General features: G+C 54.8%; 1 protein-coding gene across 1 annotated transcript; it reads left to right on the top strand.

Moving 5' to 3' along the window:
- Positions 1 to 218: 218 nt before the first annotated feature.
- On the top strand, positions 219 to 14,414 carry Xylt2 (xylosyltransferase 2). Its single transcript, XM_050157067.1, has 11 exons — positions 219 to 440; positions 7,362 to 7,854; positions 8,066 to 8,241; positions 8,455 to 8,657; positions 9,068 to 9,148; positions 9,317 to 9,533; positions 9,621 to 9,797; positions 10,021 to 10,283; positions 10,559 to 10,754; positions 11,321 to 11,654; positions 13,306 to 14,414. The coding sequence occupies exons 1-11, from the start codon at positions 306 to 308 to the stop codon at positions 13,626 to 13,628; spliced, it is 2,598 nt and encodes an 865-aa protein (XP_050013024.1). The 5' UTR covers positions 219 to 305; the 3' UTR covers positions 13,629 to 14,414.
- Positions 14,415 to 19,067: the final 4,653 nt, after the last annotated feature.

Raw genomic sequence — 19,067 nt, 5'->3', positions numbered from 1 at the left:
GCTGTCAAGCCGCAGACTCTCCGTACCCCAGGACAATGCTTTTGCTGCCAAGAGGTGGTGATCCCACACGCAAACACGCTAGGAGACGCGGAAGGGACCCAGAGCGCCTAGACCCTTCCTAGGAGACAAGAGCGGAAGACCCGCCCACTGCCTCAAGCCCAGCCCGCGAGAGGGTGGAGCCTAGGACTCCGCCCCCGGTCCTCCTATGTGGGCGGGGTGTGGGGGGCTTTCGGGCCCCGCGCCCATGCGCACGCCCGCGGCCGGTTTGCAGGGCCGGACGCGCGCCCCGCGTCCCGGGCAGGAAGATGGTGGCGAGCGCGCGGGTGCAGAAGCTGGTGCGGCGCTACAAGCTGGCGATCGCCACGGCACTGGCCATCCTGCTGCTGCAAGGCCTGGTGGTGTGGAGCTTCAGCGGCCTGGAGGAGGACGAGCCGGGAGAGGTGCTCCGACGGCCGTGCGGGCGGGCAGGCCGGGCGCGGGGGCGCGCGGGGTCCTGGCGGGGCTGCGGGCGGCCCCGGCCAGGCAAGTGGGACACGGGCCGCGTGCGTACAGGGCGCAGGCAGCCTCCTGGAGCCCGACCTCGGTCCCCCAACACTCCCTTCTCAGGCCGGCCTGGCGGGCTGCGTGTGGGAGCAGTGCGTGACCCCGGAGGCCGGGGCGGCTGGAGGACTGGGGGCCGTGGAGGGAAGAGCGGGTCATGGTGGGGTGGTCTCCGTCCCGGAGAGCGATGAAGGTCAGGCACGGGGATCGGGGCTAGGAGGAGCGACTGGGCCCTAGCCTACTTGAAGGTGGGAAGCCTCAGGCCAAACTTTCTGAAGTTGGGAGGGGGCGGGGGGTGTACGCGCCGTGGGCGGAGGAGTGGGGACCGAGGGACCCCGGGCATCTGTGTTCAGCTGCGCCTGAGAAGCAGCGTGTGGCGGTGAAGTGGAACTTAGGGGGTGGAATTATGGCCTGTGACAAAGTGTATACCCCGGAATAGAGTGCAGGAGTGACCCCCAAGGGGAGAAAAAAAAAAAAAACTGAAGTGTCCTCAAGACGTGGCTTTCTCAGCCAGGGAAGAACCCGGGTGAATTTTCAGGAGGGGATGGGAATGGAAGGTGAGCTGTTGAGTTAGCCTCAGGACTTCGAAGGAGGAGGGAGCCAGCCATCTCTTGCTCTGGGGTAATGGGAACAGCAGCTGTAGATCAGAGCCCCAGCCCCTGATCCCAGCGTTGTTTTTACTTTTGACTGGTGTCTTTTTAGTTGCAGGCTCAGACACACCCTCCTGTAGTGTGGTTAGGAGGCGTCTGTTTCTGGAAAAGTGGAGATGGTTTGCCTAATCAAAGCCCTAAGCTGTGGCCAGAGGTCAGGGGTTCTTGTTCCTGTGTCTCCGGGGTTCTGGGAGAGAGGCTCTGTTGTCATATCCTTTGGGGTTTTACCTGGCAGGGTGAAGGCGTAGAGCCTGAACACCTTCCCCTCCTGGTCAGTTCCAAAGACCTGGTGTGGAGACCGGGAGAAGAGCTGCCCTTCCAGTTTCGGGCTGGTGAGGGGACCAGGAACCAAGGAGACTTGGGACCATGACCCTAACAGGAGCGGAGGACAGTCATGGGGAAGCTGGCTTGTGTAGGGAGTGAGCTTATTCTTTGGGCATAAAGACCAGTAGAAAGTTCCAGTCAGATGATGAAGTTTCTTTGGGCAACTGGGACACCTCAGATGGAGTGGGCCACAGAGGCAGGTGAGGAGCCTGGTCTGTGTGAGCCAGGATGCTGGTGAGGACTGGGAGAAGAGCAGAAGAGCACATCAGGGCATCTGAGCCTTCTCAGAAGTGGGTGGCTCAGTGGCTGGTTGTCGGAGTCAGTGCATGAGCTGAGCCCCCGCTGCTCGGCCCATAGCTGGGGATGGAGAATTGAAGACAGGCGAGAGAATCGGGGTCTCCCACCCAACACACTCACACCCCACACACCCCTGGCTAAAGCTAAGAAAGGAACCCTAGACCGGAATGGAGAAAGGTCCTCAATGGCCTAAAAATTGTGGAGCCCTGGCAGCCACCTCACCAGACTGAGTTGTGAAAGAGCATAGTGTAGCATTTGAGGTCAGCCCGCAAGAGAGCCCGCTCTCTTCACGGCCTTGTCCTGGCTCTGCTGTCAGGCGGACCACCTCCAGCCACTTCTCCTTCTTTTGGGGGTAACAGTGGCACCGATTTTGTTGGGTGATGAAAACCAGGAAGTCAAGCTGTCCCTGTGACGGCTTGGGGTAATTCTCAGCACCTGCCAGGCTGTCGGGACATAACACATGGTCTCAGCATTGCACCCTGGGACGTACGTTCATTCATTCATTCAGCCTGTCAGCACACACTAAGTTCTCTCCTGTTCTCAGGCACTGTGCTCCTACTGGGAATACAGAAATAAAGAATAGGTGAAGTCCTGGCCTGCAGGGCAGACGGTCTCTACAGGGAGAGGCAGACGGAGCAGGGAAGCTAGAATAACGAGGGGCTGGGTCAGCTTGGGAGGCTGGGAACGGCTTCCTCCAGGAAGAGGTGGGCAGGAGAGTTTGAGCAGAGGGGTCTCGGGAGAGTGGGCTAAGCTGGGGATCCTTGGGGAATGAATGGGTAGAGGGTGGGGCACTTTCCCCAAAGATGGTTCCATCCTGTATGGCCGAAGAGACCACAGAGAGGGACTTGAGTGGGTTTTATTGTAAGTGCTGCGGGAAGCTGCACAGCGGGAGCCCATGAGCATTTAAGGAAAGCACTGTGCTGCCCGCGGAGGGGTGAGAGTGGATACCTGGGATGATCACGAGCCCCCAAAGAGCCACGTGACAGCATTCAAAGCTTTCACGGACGTCCGTTCAGCACTTGTTTTAAATGCAGTCTGAGAAGTCCGGGGTGGGAGCATGTGGGGCGGGGAGGGGGTGAGCATTTCTGTGTGAGCGTTCTTCATGGCTTAGGGAGGATCCAAGGATTTTCAGAGTCAGAAGTGGCAGAGGACTTTATATGTCTCCTTGGCAGGGAGGCGGGGGTGTCTCTGAGGCCAGAATGCATCCAGCCAGGGGACCCCCCCCCATCTATATACCATCCTGCTATTGACAGCAGTCTGTTAAGAGACATAGCTTGAGGCTGGGACCTGCCAGAGAGGGTTCAGGAGTCGGGGCTGGCTATCCACCAGGGCCTTTCTGTTTGCTTATTGCTGCCTTCTGGTCCCTAGCCTCCTCTGGGATTGTCCTTCTCAGGGTCAGCCAGCTCCCTGCTGCAGTGCGGGGCACCAACCTGCCTATTTCCTTTCATATCCTGTCTCCCACCACAGCCAGCCTGGCTCTGTGCCCTTTTGCCCTACCCTCTTCACCAGCCTCCTGATGCACTGATACAGGCTTCGACCCCTAGAACTCACTCCTCTTTGCTATCACTACCCACCTAATCTTGGGAATGTCTTCCTGTGCTTGCTGTGTAGCTGGGTCAGACGCCACTACTCTGTAGGTTGGCCAGCCCAGGGTGCCATCCTCAACGTAAGCATGGAACAGGGTCTCCTGACTACTCTGTCTCAGACATTGAGACATAAGTGCAGTCAGAGGTACACCTACTGGGCACCTCTGAAGACATCGTGAGCCATCTGGGTGCTGAACAGGGGGCCTGGGTACTGTGGAGAACCTGACGGCAGCTCCCAGGCACCTCCTTGTTCCTATGAAAAAGGGCAGGGGAAGCTCACACTGTACTCCACCCTGAGTCCACCATGTGTGACAGCCTAAGCCTTGGCCTCACGTTGACTATTGCTGTCTCAGTGCCCAGTAATAATGAAAAGGACAGCAACCTTTGTGAACGCAGTACCCACACCAAGACCTTTACAGGCATTCATCTGAGCATGACTTAACTGAGTGTTTATGATTGTGACACACTCCTCTGGACTCCGAATATGCCACTGGAGAAACAAGCTGAACACCCCCTGGCAGCATTTACAGCCATGTGAGCGACAGACAGAAGGGCACGAAATATATATATATAAGTTCATGTTAGGATAGTGGAAGAGATCAGCGTGTTTCTTAGGCCAGAAGTTTTTTTTTTTTTTTTTAAATATTTATTTATTATGTATACAATATTCGGTCTGTGTGTATGCCTGCAGGCCAGAAGAGGGCATCAGACCTCATTATAGATGGTTGTGAGCCACCATGCGGTTGCTGGGAATTGAACTCAGGACCTTTGGAAGAGCAGTCAGTGCTCTTAACCTCTGAGCCATCTCTCCAGCCCCAGCGTGTTTCTTAGGAAAATGTATTACTGTTGCGTTCTGTGTGTATATGTGGATGGGTGGGTGGGTGAACTTGTGCCTTGGCACCCACATGGAGCTCAAAGGACAGTCTGTGGGAGTCATTTCTCTCCTTCCGCCACGTGAGTCCCAGAGATCCAGCTCAGGTTGTCAGACTTGTTAGCAAGGGCCTTTATCTGCCAAGTCGCTTTGTTGGTTCACGATCCACAATCATCAGATTTCTGTGGGGACAGTAAAATGGCACGAGGGAGGCTAGAGCTTTCAGTCCAGGCAGGCCTTGTTGAGAAACACAGTCTGAGCAGCGATTTGAGGAGGCAAGGGTTTGAGCTGTGGGGCGTCCATGGAGAGCACCTAGACGGAAGGCATAGCCAATACAGAACTTGAGCCAGTAATGCGGTTGGGGTGGAGGGATACTACCTGGAGAGATGGCTCAGCAGTTAAGAGCACTGGCTGCTCTTCCAGAGGACCACAATTCAATTCCCAGTACCCACATGGCAGCTCACAACTGTATTTCCAGTCCCAGGGGAATCCAGCGCCCTCTTCTGGCCTCCATTGTGCACTGCACACTTGTGGTTCACAGACATACATGCAGGCAAAACACATGAAAATAACAAATAAATATTAAAAAGTTCTAGCCAGCACCTCCCCATTCTTTGGCCAGAAGGAGTGGCGAGTATGCGGACAAATGGCTGTGCAGATGAAGACCAAGTGTGCCCGTAAGAAAGCATGTGCTTGGAGCCCCCTGCTGTGATGCCAAAGTGTGCCCCAGTGTGACTCTCCCATTCTTCCAGACCCTTCTCTGAGGCAAGAAAGCTGCCAGGTGATGCCTGAGCACAAAATCAAGGAGTTAAATTAAGACTACCTTTCTGTGAAGTCCTGAGCTCATCATCGTCAGGTTTCTGAATTTTGTGGCCAGCTCTCTCTGCCGCGGCATCTGAGGGGGCAGGCCGGAAGATGAGACACCAAACATGCGTCCCAAAGTGAATAAGGATTCCACCTGTGGACTGGTCCTGTGATTTGGAGTCCACTCTTTACTAGCTTTCCGTTCCTCTGGCCTTTCTTTCTCTTTCCCCTTCCATTCTGACACTGTTAGTTTGTCAAATAATACCTCTGGTTGTGTTTTTCTTTTCTAGGAAAAAGATTAAATGACAAAACAAAAGCCAGAAACTACAACAACAACAACAACAAAAAAAAAGTTCTAGCCAGGAGGTAGTGGCGCACGCACGCCTTTATCCCAGCACTTGGGAGGCAGGTGGATCTCAGTGAGTTTGAGGCCAGCCTGGTCTACCAAGCAAGTTCCAGGACTGTTACATAGAGAACCCTTGTCTTGAAAAGCCAAAACGAAAGAAAAAGAAAAGTTCTAAAATAAATTCTGGTGGCTGAGATAAGGAGAGACAGGAAGGGACAGGCGCATGCGCCAGCGTGTCAGGAGATCAGGGTGAGGACAGTGGGTAGAGATGATGTGGAGTATAGGGAGAGAAGAATCAAATTTGAGATCAGGGCTGGGGCTGTAGCTTAGTGGTAGAGCATTTGCTTAGCATCATGTGGTTCTTTCCCTCTTCCTCGGTGCCACCTGTCTGTCTCCTCCAAAGAAAACATCGGGCTCCTGGCACATTCGATTTGATCCACAAAAGGTTGTCATTTGCTGAGATGTAAAAACAGAGAGTAGTGGGGAGGGAAGAATAGTAGGCATTTGGACTCTGAGGGAGATGGCAAGGAGGCTGCTCATTCCATGCCTAAAGGTTCAAGGGAGCATTCCAGTCCAAAGAGGTAAACCTGGGATACGGATGGTGTAAGGATGGTATGTAGAGGGCAGAGGCTGAATGAGCTCACCAGGAAGCAAAGGCTGGAGTCTAAGGACAGACCCCAGGGTCCGCCCTGGGAGCCAGGAGACTGATGAGTGGCCGGGGTGGGAAGGATCCAGGTGCCTCTGCTCGAGCGAGGCATGTGTCTGTAGGGCTCAGCGTGAACACGAGCACAGAGTGCTAGAGCAGAGGCAGGGGGCTGGCAGGATGGTGAGAGGAAAGGGACAGGCAAGAGCGATGGCCTCTCTGGCTGCCGTTCCATAGCTGGTGTCTCATTAGATCCCCACTTTCCCAGCTGAGGGTCTTGGTGGTGAGGTAACAGCAGGCCAGAGCACTCACGGGACTCCCCTTGCCCCTGTCCCTTCCCACTCACAGGCATTAGCCAAATGTCCTTCATGTGCCAGCTATTCTACCAGCCCCTGGGGAGATGGTCTGACGTGGCTTCTCAGTTTACAGTCTGCTAGGGGAACATCTCTTGTCTCCGAGCTCAGTGTACCCCTGCTCTGGGGCAGATGAGGTGGCTGTCCACCTGAGAAATCCTGTCACAAATACAGAGGTTGACCGCCTCCAGCTGTGGGCCTCCAGCTAGCTGGACCTCAGGTTTCCAGCCAGGGATAGATTGCCTTGCTGGCCACAGGCAGTCCTGACGCAGGAGAGCCCATGGAGCCGACCACAGGGCTGCGTTTGGGGGCTATGGAGCTTCCTGCCCCTCTTTGGGCTTGCCTGACAGACTTGCTTTGTGCCAGCTCCTACTTGGGTCCCCCTGTTATTCACAGGGTACCTTCAGCAAAGCCCCTTGCCTCAGCTTCCTGGAGATCCATCCAATAGTAGAGTCTTCATGACTGCTCCCTCCTCCCTCCTGAGCTACTCCCCTGTTGCAGCCTCAGTCTTCCCACATGAAGAGTGTTGGATGCAAGTGGCGGTGAGGCTGTCTTCCCAGACAGCCCCCGGTAGGAGGCATGGATTTCAGCGGGGGCACTCCTTGGTCCCCTGCAGGGTTCCTTGGAGAAGGCATGGACATGTATTTTAAAATATGCTGAAAGAGAAAGTGGCGTGAGCCCAGAGTGGGCAAAGGCAGTACCATGCTATGCGATGTGTAATATGGAAACCACTTGAGGGGCGATGGCTGAGGTGGGAGGAGCATGGAAGCCACCTCAGCCAGCTGCCCCTGAAGTGTCTCTGTTTGTACAGTTATTGAGTGAGCAGGACTCTTCTAGGTATATGATGGCGAAGATCTTCTACAATTCAAAGTGACCTCGGCCAAGATGGAACTTGCGGCTGGGGAGAAAAGGTGAATGACTAACTATGATCTGCATGTCTTTTACAGAAAGGAAGGCAGAGGAAGCCACGGCCACTAGACCCTGGCGAGGGCTCTAAGGACACAGACAGCTCTGCAGGGCGCAGGAGCAGTGCTGGTAAAAGGCATGGGCGCTGGCGGGGCCGTGCTGAGAGCCCAGGCGTGCCTGTGGCCAAGGTGGTACGAGCAGTAACCAGCCGCCAAAGAGCTAGCCGCCGGGTCCCGCCTGCCCCACCTCCAGAGGCGCCAGGCCGCCAGAACCTGAGTGGAGCAGCCGCTGGGGAGGCACTGATGGGAGCTGCTGGCTTCCCACCACATGGAGACACAGGGAGTGTGGAGGGGGCCCCCCAGCCCACAGACAACAGCTTCACTCCTAAGTGCGAGATCGTGGGCAAGGATGCACTGTCGGCACTGGCCCGGGCCAGCACCAAGCAATGCCAACAGGAGATCGCCAACGTAGTGTGCCTGCACCAAGCTGGGAGCCTCATGCCCAAGGCTGTGCCTCGGCACTGCCAGCTGCCTGGTGAGGGACTAGGGTACTCTGGTCCTTCCCAGGAACTGATGGGAGGTGATGTGGCCCAGGTCTTCTTGCTCATTTCCCAGATGGCCCTTCTTGTCTAAAGTCAGTTGGCAGAGGGGGACCTGGGACCAGGTCTCCAGGTCTAGGCTTCTACTGGGAGGCAGGCAGGTAGCCTTTCCCCCATCTCACCAATGTCCCTGTCTGCTCCACTCAGGCAAGATGAGCCCTGGCATCCAGTGGGAAGAGACTCGGGCCCAGCAGCCTGTTGGTGGCCCTCCAGTCCGCATCGCCTACATGCTGGTGGTTCATGGCCGTGCCATCCGCCAGCTCAAGCGTCTTCTCAAGGCTGTCTACCATGAGCAGCACTTCTTTTATATCCACGTGGATAAGGTACTGTGGGCCGGGGAGACCCAGAGGATCTGGGTGAGCGGAGCAGAGACTCCGGAGGTTGTAGACAGGTCGTCTAGAGAAAGGTTGGCTCAGATAACTACGGTTGAGGTCCAGACTGGTCGATGATAAGATGGCTGTTCTCAGATATTGGGTGGGGGCTCCAGCCCTGGTGCCCAGCTCCATCTCCTGACCATTCATCCCTTTCTTCCTCAGCGGTCCAACTACCTGTACCGGGAGGTGGTGGAGCTGGCCCAGCACTATGATAACGTGCGGGTGACTCCTTGGCGCATGGTCACCATCTGGGGCGGGGCCAGCCTTCTGAGGATGTACCTGCGGAGCATGAAGGACCTGCTGGAAATCCCTGGCTGGGCCTGGGACTTCTTCATCAACCTGAGTGCCACTGACTATCCAACCAGGTGTGCGGATGGGTGGGCGTGGAGTCCCATCAGTGGCATCAGGGCCGTGGGTTCCATTTTGTTTGCTTGCCATTGCATTCTGAAGTCCCCACAACCCAGACCTGGTCCCTTGACCCCAGGTGAGAACTGGGGTGTGAGGCTAGTGAGAGGTGTCCTGACCATCAGGGATAATAAGAAATGGAGAGGAAGAGCCAGAGGCTTGGACCCGGAGCGCCGGGTCAGATAGCATAGGTGGAGGAGGGATGGCGTCTTCTCTGGGTTCCTCAGGTACCATCACCCCAGACAAGGGGCAGGCACGGGATGTAGCTCCTGTGAGAAAGAAAGTAAAGAGGTAAAGGTCATTCGGGCTAGAGGCATCTGTTCGGGGACTGGGACTGAGCCCCGGCTACACAAATTCCTTCCCTCACCAGGACAAACGAGGAGCTGGTGGCATTCTTATCCAAGAACCGGGACAAGAATTTCCTCAAGTCACATGGGCGAGACAATTCCAGGTGAGACAGGTGGTGGGGAGGGGGGCCCTGATGTCTTGCACAGTGCCTCCCACCCAAGGGCACCTGATGGCCCCAGGCCTGGCTTGTAAAGCTCCTAACATAGGTGAAGGCATGCTGGCTGCCAGGTAGAAAGAAGGCTCAGGCTCCTTTCTGTGGAACCTCCCTCAGGTTCATCAAGAAGCAAGGCCTGGACCGGCTTTTCCACGAGTGTGATTCCCACATGTGGCGCCTGGGTGAATGGCAGATCCCAGCGGGCATCGTGGTGGACGGCGGCTCTGACTGGTTCGTGCTGACACGTAGCTTTGTGGAATATGTGGTGTATACAGACGATCCCCTCGTGGCCCAGCTTCGCCAGTTCTATACCTACACGTTGCTTCCCGCCGAGGTGGGTGACCGAGGAGGCGCCAAAGCCAGGGAGGGCACTGGTGGAATGGCCCGTGGTTCACCCATCCCCCTCTCCTGCCACCTGCAGTCCTTCTTCCACACAGTGCTGGAGAATAGCCCGGCCTGCGAGAGCCTCGTGGACAACAACTTGCGCGTCACCAACTGGAACCGTAAGCTGGGCTGCAAATGCCAGTACAAGCACATTGTGGACTGGTGTGGCTGCTCTCCCAACGACTTCAAGCCGCAGGACTTCCTGAGGCTTCAGGTACCTGAGAAGCCTGTGACCCAGCTTTTTCCCCCACAAGAGTTCTGGGTCAGAAGGGCAGGGTGGGTTTCCACCTGGGGCAGCTAGCTCCTTGGAGCTGGGCCGCAGCAGCATGTGGAAAAGTCAGGGACAGAACTAGAAAGTTCTGAGGGAGCAGCCCCTGCTCCCTGCTGTGTTCTGGGGCCCCGCAGAACCCTTCATCTTTTTGTCTTTTCCTCCCCAGCAAGTCTCCAGACCCACCTTCTTTGCCCGGAAGTTTGAATCAACTGTGAATCAGGAAGTCCTGGAAATTTTGGACTTCCACCTGTACGGCAGCTACCCACCCAGCACCCCAGCCCTCAAGGCCTACTGGGAGAACACCTATGACGTGGCTGATGGCCCTGGTGGACTCAGCGATGTCTTACTCACCGCTTACACAGCCTTTGCCCGTCTCAGCCTGCGTCATGCTGCTACTGCTGTACCCCCACAGGCCACTGCACTCTGCAGGTAGGAGCCCCCACCCCTTCTGACATATAGCAGGCCCTTAGAGTATGGTACCTTAAGGGAGGACACAAATCATAGACAGCTCCTGTTTAGAGTAAGCCCCGGCAGGGAAATTCTTTTTTAAAGCTGGGTAAAAAAGTGCTAGGACCATATGGGGTGTGAGATTTGGAACCAAAGAAAGTCCTGGGGCCAGGGCTCCCCAGTGTTCCTCCCTGGGACTCAGGGTGGTGTCAGGTGTGCTGATGGCATCTCCTTTCTCCCTGCTGAAACCTTCCTAGGTTTGAGCCCAGGGGGTTGCCGTCCAGCGTGCACCTGTATTTCTATGACGACCATTTCCAGGGCTACCTGGTGACGCAGGCGGTGCAGCCCTCAGCCCAGGGGCCAGCAGAGACGCTTGAGATGTGGCTGATGCCCCAGGGGTCGCTGAAACTGTTGGGGCGCAATGACCAGGCCAGCCGGCTCCAGAGTCTGGAGGTGGGACAGGTCCTCCCCCTTGCTTTCTCCTGACCCCCAGCAAGACGCAGGGAGTGGGAAGAGAGGGACAGACACCAAGGGAGGGGTAAGGACTCCATCAGACCTTTATGGGCTGGGCTCTCTGGGCTCTGCTTTCCCGATCATGGCAACCTTGGGGATGCCGGCACAGATAGACCCACGCCACCCTCACAGGCATACTAAGGGGTCCTCTCAGATGACACAGGGACTAGGGATGGAACTGTCGGTTCTCATCGCCTAAAGTGCAAGGATTCCTGGGGTTTGGACAGTCCAGATGAGCTTTGGGTGTCCTTTCCTACAGGTTCTGGCTTTGTGGGGGGTGGTCTGCCTTTATGGGCCCCATCATTGCAGAATGGTTCAGGTGGCAGCCTGGAATAAACCTCGGAGCTGGGGAGAGGTTTCAGTTGTAGACTCGCCCCTTCAGTTTGAAGATAGGGAACCTGAAAGCGGTAGTGACTCACCTGGGGTTACAGCAGAAGAGGTGGCGTGAGAGCAGATAGAAGAAGAACTTCTCTTAGGCTTCTGCCCAGCTGCCTCCCTCCCTGCAGGTTGGCACTGAGTGGGACCCCAAAGAACGTCTCTTCCGGAATTTTGGGGGCCTGCTGGGACCCCTGGATGAACCTGTAGCTATGCAGCGCTGGGCCCGGGGCCCCAACCTCACAGCCACTGTGGTCTGGATTGACCCCACCTATGTCGTGGCCACGTCATATGACATCACGGTAGATGCGGACACTGAGGTCACACAGTACAAGCCCCCACTGAGCCGGCCGCTGAGGCCAGGAGCCTGGACTGTTCGCTTGCTTCAGTTCTGGGAGCCCCTGGGTGAGACTCGCTTCCTTGTGCTGCCGTTGACCTTCAACCGCAAACTACCTCTCAGGAAAGGTGAGGATGATGCCCAGATCCCAGGCAGACCAGGGTTTCCCAGGGTGCTGGTCCCATGGCTGAGTGGTAGAGGGGTAAGGCAGGGCTGTGGTCTTCGTCCCTGTATGGTGGTAGTGGGGGAAGGGAAGCCAGAGTCAGGCTGACTGTAGTTGGAAATGTGGCTCTGCCCTTACAGCTGGGCCCTGGGCTTTGGGAATGACTCACTCAGCCTTTTCATTGGTCCAACTATGGGACACCCGTAGGTGACTGGGACAAGTCATTCAAGCCAGATTTAGTGCAAAAGGAAAATTATTAGAATAATGTGGGGCTTTCCTTCAGAGTGCCCTGAAAATACTTCCGCTCTCACTGAGGACTAAGGGCATCTTGTCCCTCAGCCTGTCCGGTCTCTGATGCTCCTCCATACATAATGCTCTCAGCGCAGCCTTGAGACACTCGGTCCCACGCAGCTTGGGATGACCAGATTCACACAGCCTCCTGGTGATTTGGCTGGGGCTAAAGGGACAGGCCACGGGCAGCTGGAAGCCAAGCACCCTCCTGCAGGGCTTACCTCTGGAGGTGCTGGAATGAATGCTGGCTGAGAGTGGTGATGAGTGACGTCCCCATGGGTAGCTGTCTCCTTTCCCCACTGCACCCGATCCCAAGAAGGCGAGGAAGAGCAGGAGTAACCCAGAGAGATAAGGACGAGGGCCTGGGACAGATACAGGGCAGGCAAGTCACTTCCCCATTGGATGAAGGAGACAGCAAGCTGAGCAGTCAGCTCTGCAGGTAGGCCTGGGACTAAACCTCAGAGGACAAAAGTCGAGAGTGTTCTAAGCCGAGGTATGAACTTGGCTTGTGTCTGCACGGGAGGATAGAGTAGAGGTGAAGAAGGTGCAGAGGGGGGTGGGAAGGAAAGCCAAGTCAAGCCAGCCCCGTGTGAAGAACAGGCTACCAAGGGGTCTGGGAGCTACTACAGAGGGGAGTGGGAAGGAAAGCCAAGTCAAGCCAGCCCCGTGTAGAGAACAGGCTACCAAGGGGTCTGAGAGCTCCTATGGTCAAGAAGTGCCTTGTTCAATGTGAGTCTAAAGTTGGGATTTAGCTCAGTAAGACCAGGGTTCTGACCTCAGCTTAAAAAAAAATCCTAAAGTTAGTAATTTAGGAATGCTTACTTTCTAATTTTGATTATTTATTTACTGAGACACTGTCTTAAAATTGATTCCAGGCTGCCTAGAACTCACTGAATAGCCCATTCTGGCTTCAAACTCTTGCAATCTTCCTGCCTCGGTCTCCTATTTGTTAGAGCTATAAGTGTGAGTGACCAGGCTCAGTACCACTTGGGTTTTATACAACCGATGACTTGTTTGTTGGTTTTTTGAGACAAGGTTTCACTCTATAACAGCCCTGGCTGTCCTGGAACTCGCTCTGTAGGTAATGCTGGCTTTGAACTCAGAGATCCACCTGCCTCTGCCTCCGGAGTCCTGAGGATAAAGGTGTGCGTCACCACCCCCTGGCCACAACTGATGATTTTATTATAGGCATAGAAAGTTCCTTAGCTCAGCCCCAGTCCACTCTGTAAGATGAGACCCCCCATGGTAAGGTTAGGATGGGAACTCCTATGGACTGGCCTCTGTGAACTGAAGGGCATGCCTAACTGCTTGTTCTGTACCTGCAGATGATGCTAGCTGGCTGCACGCGGGACCACCCCACAATGAATACATGGAGCAGAGTTTCCAGGGCCTAAGTGGCATCCTGAACCTGCCTCAGCCAGAGACCATGGAGGAGGCTGCCAAGAGGCACACAGAGCTTACGGGTCCTGCACTTGAGGCCTGGACAGATGGGGATCTGAGTAGTTTCTGGTCTGTGGCAGGATTGTGTGCCATAGGCCCCTCTGCTTGTCCCTCCCTGGAGCTCTGCAGACTGACAAGCTGGAGCTCTCTGTCTCCTGACCCTAAATCAGAGCTGGGGCCTGTCAAAGCTGATGGGCGACTCAGGTAGCAGGGCCCCAGCCAGCACAACCCGGAGGAGCCGGGGAATTGCACCTTATCGACAACGGAGGGACATCTCTCCCACAGACAAGAACCAGAGGCCCAGGCAGTGTGCCCGTGTGAGCCATCAGGAACCTGCACCGAGGGCAGGGCTGGTGGGTGTAGTGCTCACTACTGCTAAAGGCCCTGCAAGAGGTCAGAGGTCCACCGGAACCATGAGGGGGGTCGCTTCCTCTGCCCCTCTCTAGTTTGTATTTTTTTTAAATTTAAAATGAGTGACAGGGGGAGGAAGATGTGCAATAGGGCTCAGAGCAGGCCCAGGAAGTGGGCTGTGGCCATGGGGAGCACACCGAGCCCATCTGCTCCTGCTCTGGAGAGGCTTTGTCTGCCTCGCCCTCCAGAGTCTCCATCCCCAGCCTGGGCCGATGGGTTCCCAGCTGAGGATCTTGAGAGGCACAGGTGTCCCATCAGGCTCTGAGGCCAGAACGGGTGATTTGGGGGCTACTGTGGAGCTGGGCTTTAGTGGGACAGCTGCTCGCTCGTCTGGTAGCCAGGAGACCCTAGGGTAGGGGTGAGGCTGGCTCTCAGGCTTTTCAGCACACCCTGCCCTATAAATACAGGGCGTCAGAGCCTGCTGAGATCCGTGCAGTTTCCCACGTGTGTCCTGGAAAAGGGAGCCCCACTGGCAGCGCGGGAAGACTGTCGGGGGGCGCTCAGAACTGGGAGTCGCGTTGTGCCTGAAGCTCAGTGTGAAGTCTGAAATATGCAATAGAGGAAATATATCTCTATCTCTCCACGCTGAATGTCCTTGTTTGCTTTCTGCTGCTATGCTAAAGACCATGGCTAAAGCATGGGGAGGGCGGGGTTTATTTCATCTTACAGCTTACAGTCCGTCATAAAGGGAAGCCAGGGCAGAAGCTTGGAGGCAGGCACTAACCACAGACCATTAAGAATGCTGCTCATTGGCTCGCTCCCCAGTCTCTTGGTCAGCTGCCTTTCTTATACCGCCCAGGACAACTTGCCCAGGGCTGGTGCTACCCACAGTTTCGGGACTCCTGACACCCATTAACAGAGGCGTTTTCTCAGTTGAGGTACCTCCTTCCCAGGTGCTCCTAGCATGTGTCAAGTTGACAAACTAGCCAGCACACTGAGGCTCCACATTTTTTCCTGCGTACGAGGGAGCTGTGGCTGATCCCTGGGCTTTCTAGAAATCTTAGCTGGTTCTTTGGTAGCCTTGAAATAGTAAGAATCCCTATAGCACGAACAGTTGAAAAATCCACCCAGCCCGCGGATGGCTCTCCAGTGCAGCCTTCTTTCTGCGGGAAAATGGGCTCTGGGAGGCTTAGATTCCTCATTGCTGCCCAGCAGGCCAGCATTAGTGGCATTTAGTTCTAAAGTGCACCCTGCCCCGACACTCTACCCCACCACTGGCCAGACTGCAGTAAATGCTGGCTTAGGGGCCTTCAGCATTTCTGAGGACCATCCTCCAAAGCTTCATCTTTCTTGCCATCTACTCAAGTCCCACCTTTGTAGCACGCTCAGTAATGGAGGTGGTTGTGTTATGACCCACTGGTTAGTTCTGTAGCTTGTCCCCTTATGGCCAGTGGCAGGGACTGAACTGCTGCCCTAGGACCTGAGTGAATGATAAGTTCTTCACTTGCCTTGCCTTTCTCAAGCTTTCTGCCTTCCCACCTGATTATCCTCCTGTCGTCAATAGGGCTCAGTATTGGCCCTTCATGCCTTATATAATGTGGGGGTCGGAATGAAGACGCTGGACCTTTAGAACTCACTTCTTCGGCTGGCACACTAGGCAAAGCTCGGCCTTGGCTTAGCTTGGGGAGTAAGTGGCCGATTGCTGCCCAGGCTGCAGCGTTTTCCCAGTGCCAAGAGAGGGTACCAGGGTGGGCTCTTTGCAGTTTTGGAGTCTGGCACTTCCCATCTTCAGGGAGCAAGTCAGGAAAGCAGAGCTGAGAAACGAGGAGCCCTAGGTTAAAGCTGGTGGTGCAACACTCTTCAGAGAGGGCAGGGAGGCCCCCAGAACCACTGTCACTGCACTCTGCTGCTCTCACAGGGTGTGGCTGGCCAGCCAGGAAGTGCTAAGGACACAGAATGGCGTTTTGGTCGAGAGATGGTTGCTATCTCTGACCTCCATTTAAACGAATATTTGACACTGTATTCTAGCTCTCCAGATGGTGAAGATGTTGTTTTGTTTGTTTTATTACTTACTATTTTGGTTTTTCAAGACAGTTTTTTCTGTGTAGCCCTGGCTGTCCTAGAACTCTGTAGACCAGGGCAGCCTCAATCTCAGATCTACCTGCTTCTGCCTCCTGAGTGCTGGGATTAAAGGTGTGCACCACCACCACTGCCCGACATTTTGTTTTAATTTATCAGTAGCAATTCTTAGGACAGGAACAAAAAGAATTACCAGCTGGATTCAGCAGATGAGGCACCGGCAGTAAATCAATCTGTCAAGGTGGATTGCCCACAGCCAGGCCCGGCTAACCAGCCTACAATACAATGGTCCTCAGAGCGCTGTCTTATTTTTTAGTGTGTGTACGTATGTGTTGGGGTGTGCACACATGCATAGGCCCAAGGACAATGTCAGGTATCCCACTCTACTAGTTTCTGCCTTATCCTTTTGAGACAAGCTCTCTTACTGAACCTAGGGCTTGGAGTTTTTTTCAGTGGGCCAGCCTGCAAGCCTTGGGGATCCTTCTGTCTCTAGCTCCCAGCACTGGGATTACCGGTGCACAAAGCTTTTGTGCATAGGTGCTGACCAGAGGACTGTCTTCTGGCCTACCAGGAGCAACTGTTCCTTAGGAAAGGAGCCTTTGCGATCCCCTGAGCCTGTATCCCTCCAGCTCAGAGTAGCAGCAGAATTGTACAACATCCTGGCCAGGCCCCTCCCTCGCCATTGGTAAACAAACTGCAGACAACCCTCAGTGAAGACAAAGGTCTCTCTCTGCCTAGCTCCCTAAGGACCCAGCTCTGAAAAGCTAGAGCAGGTTTCTGTAGGCAGGCTGGGGCAACTCCAGCACTGCCAGGCCTCTCCCTAGGGACAGGGCACACCATACAGCAGTTAGGTAGGAAGCAAAATAAATTTGAGCTGTGGCCCTAGGCTCTGGACTTCCAACTCTAGCCACCAGATCCAGGCTGGAGGGGTGAGAGCAGAAGACGCTGTTCAGACTGACCCTCCAAAGGCCATCGAGCTGACGGGGAGGGACAGAATGAGCTAACCGGTGGCCAGAAAGGAGTGAACTCTCTTCCCCCTGTGCTTCCTAGACACGCTGGGGGCCTGGACTTAGCAGAAGCAACAGGAATGACCAGATGGATAATAGGATAAAGAAAGCATCAAGATGCTGCTCTTTTGCAGGATGGCCCTGTGTCCCAGCTTGCCTTGCGTCCTGAGGCTTAGCTCCTCCCAAACCCTGCACCTGGGCCACCTACAGAGATTTCCCCAGGGAAACACAGCTGCTTCTTGTACTGCCTCCTCTGAGTGGGGGAGGAAGTATGTGCTAGCATCCTGCAGCCAGGGAAGGAGTCTGATGTGGCTAGAACCCAGCGGAGGAAAAGATGTCAGAAGCTTGGAGAGGCGGGAACATGCCCTGGGCCTTGGGCTCATTGGTCAGACAGAGCAAGGGAAGCTGGGTAACTGGTGCATGACTCCCTTGCTCCCTGTGCTTTTCTTAGTCATAATGGTGTCCCCAGAGAGATATTCTGTATGAGGCTGCCCAGGGACCCATCAGTAAATCCTGCGGCAGTCAGCCTGTGTGTCCAACTGTTGACAAAATGGTCAGGGCAGATTTCACCAGCAGACTGCATGGTCCTTTGGGCCCTGACTGTTTAGCCCTCTAAGCTTTGGGTGCCTGAAGAACTCAGCTTTCCCCATATTACTCTTACACAGTGTCTACTTAGCCTGGACAGTGTCTTGGCCCATTGGGAAGGACAAGATAAAGGCCACCAAACCCCCAGGGTACTTGAAAACCCCACTTTGCCTCTGTGGACAGACTCCAGTCCAAGAAGGCATGAAAGGGACTGGCAACGTGCAACACTGAAACAGCCATGTAAAAGGTGTGTACAGGGGGGGAGACAGAGATGGCTAAAACCTCTGTCCTCGAATTCTTCAAACTGCCACCAAGCTGCTACGAGAGGCCTCAAGGTCATTGCCTGCACTCCCACCCCAACATGGCTTGCTTACCTCTCAGGAAGCAGCCACCACCATAGCCCTTTCCGTCCTTCAGGGGCCTGAAAAGAACAGTTTTGGTTCTCTTGAGATAGCCTAACTGGCCTCTCACGCATACTCCGCTAGCCCAGCTGACCCCAGTACCTGCAACTCTATACACAGGATGCCAAAATGAATCCCTACAGACTCCAGGCCACCTTTGCCAATGATTTGGAGGACATAGGGAATCTATATCATTGTACCAGATAACAAGTTCAAAGCAGAACCCCCAAATAGGAAGGTGACTGTGTGCCCCATCTCTGGATAGCCTGTGTGCAGGTCATAGGAGCTGTTTAGGAGCTACCTGACTTTACACGCCTTCCTCTGGGACTGCAGCCACTACCACCTGTCTCCAGCTGTCAAAGTGGCCATCTTACCTGCTGTGATTTCCTTCTGGTCCCTCTACTAGAGGCCAGACCTCTGAGGTTTGGGCTGGGCAGACAGTAGCTGCCTGCCTGGGCCTTCATTGAGTATCTCCAAACCAAACTCTTTGCTGCTATTTCTCGTTTAAAATACATCAAGAACCAGAAGATAATGTGGTTCACCGTGTTTGGTGGGCTAGAAGAAGCTGTGTGCCACCTACCCTGCCTCACCATTGAAAGGCTCCTCATACCTCAGGGTTGGAGGGGCATGTCTGGGCCTACTGTCCATCACACAAGCTCCTGTTCTGAACTTGCAGAGGCAGCGTTTGTGAAGAGCTACAGTAGCTGTCTCTGGGCCTATAGCTGGCTCCCTTTACCGTAGCAGCAGGTGAACGGCATGGCTAGTCATGGCTAGTTGCTTCCTCTACTCCCCAACCCCCAGGGCCCAGCCCCTGGACCTTTAAGGGACCCAAGGAGGAAGCAGCAGTGACACTCTAGAACGGTGGTTCTCAACCTTCCCAACGCTTCAGCCCTTTAATACAGTTCCTTGTGTTGTGGTGACCCCCAATTATATTATATTTTCGTTGCTACTTCATAGCTGTAACTTTGTTACTGTTATGAATCTTAATATGCTGTGCAGGAGGGTCTCAGGCGACCCCTGTGAAAGAGTTGTTCAATCCCCAAAGGGGTCAGGACCCCCAGGTTGAGAACTACTGCTCTAGAGAACTGCTTTAGAGTCCTCCTGACTCCTTCTAAGGGATGGTGCTAATGAAATCCCCTTAAAACCAGCTCCTTTCCTCAGCTCCTTGCTGATAGGTCTCTTCTTTCTTTTCCATCAGTTGGTACAAACAAAATGGCTAGGAAC

Source organism: Alexandromys fortis, unplaced genomic scaffold (genome assembly GCF_014885135.2).
Source record: "Alexandromys fortis isolate MF-2015 unplaced genomic scaffold, M_Fortis_MF-2015_v1.1 scaffold_31, whole genome shotgun sequence".
Taxonomy (NCBI): domain Eukaryota; kingdom Metazoa; phylum Chordata; class Mammalia; order Rodentia; family Cricetidae; genus Alexandromys; species Alexandromys fortis.
Note: the sequence above shows the minus strand (reverse complement) of the source record. Positions and strands in the feature narration are given on the sequence as shown.

Excerpts from the sequence above, each read along its gene's own strand:
- Xylt2 (XM_050157067.1), top strand. The coding sequence starts at position 306 with ATGGTGGCGAGCGCGCGGGTGCAGAAGCTGGTGCGGCGCTACAAGCTG. Across the intron at positions 7,855-8,065 it reads TCGGCACTGCCAGCTGCCTG|GCAAGATGAGCCCTGGCATC; the intron begins GTGAGGGACTAG and ends TGCTCCACTCAG. Across the intron at positions 9,798-10,020 it reads AGGACTTCCTGAGGCTTCAG|CAAGTCTCCAGACCCACCTT; the intron begins GTACCTGAGAAG and ends TTTCCTCCCCAG.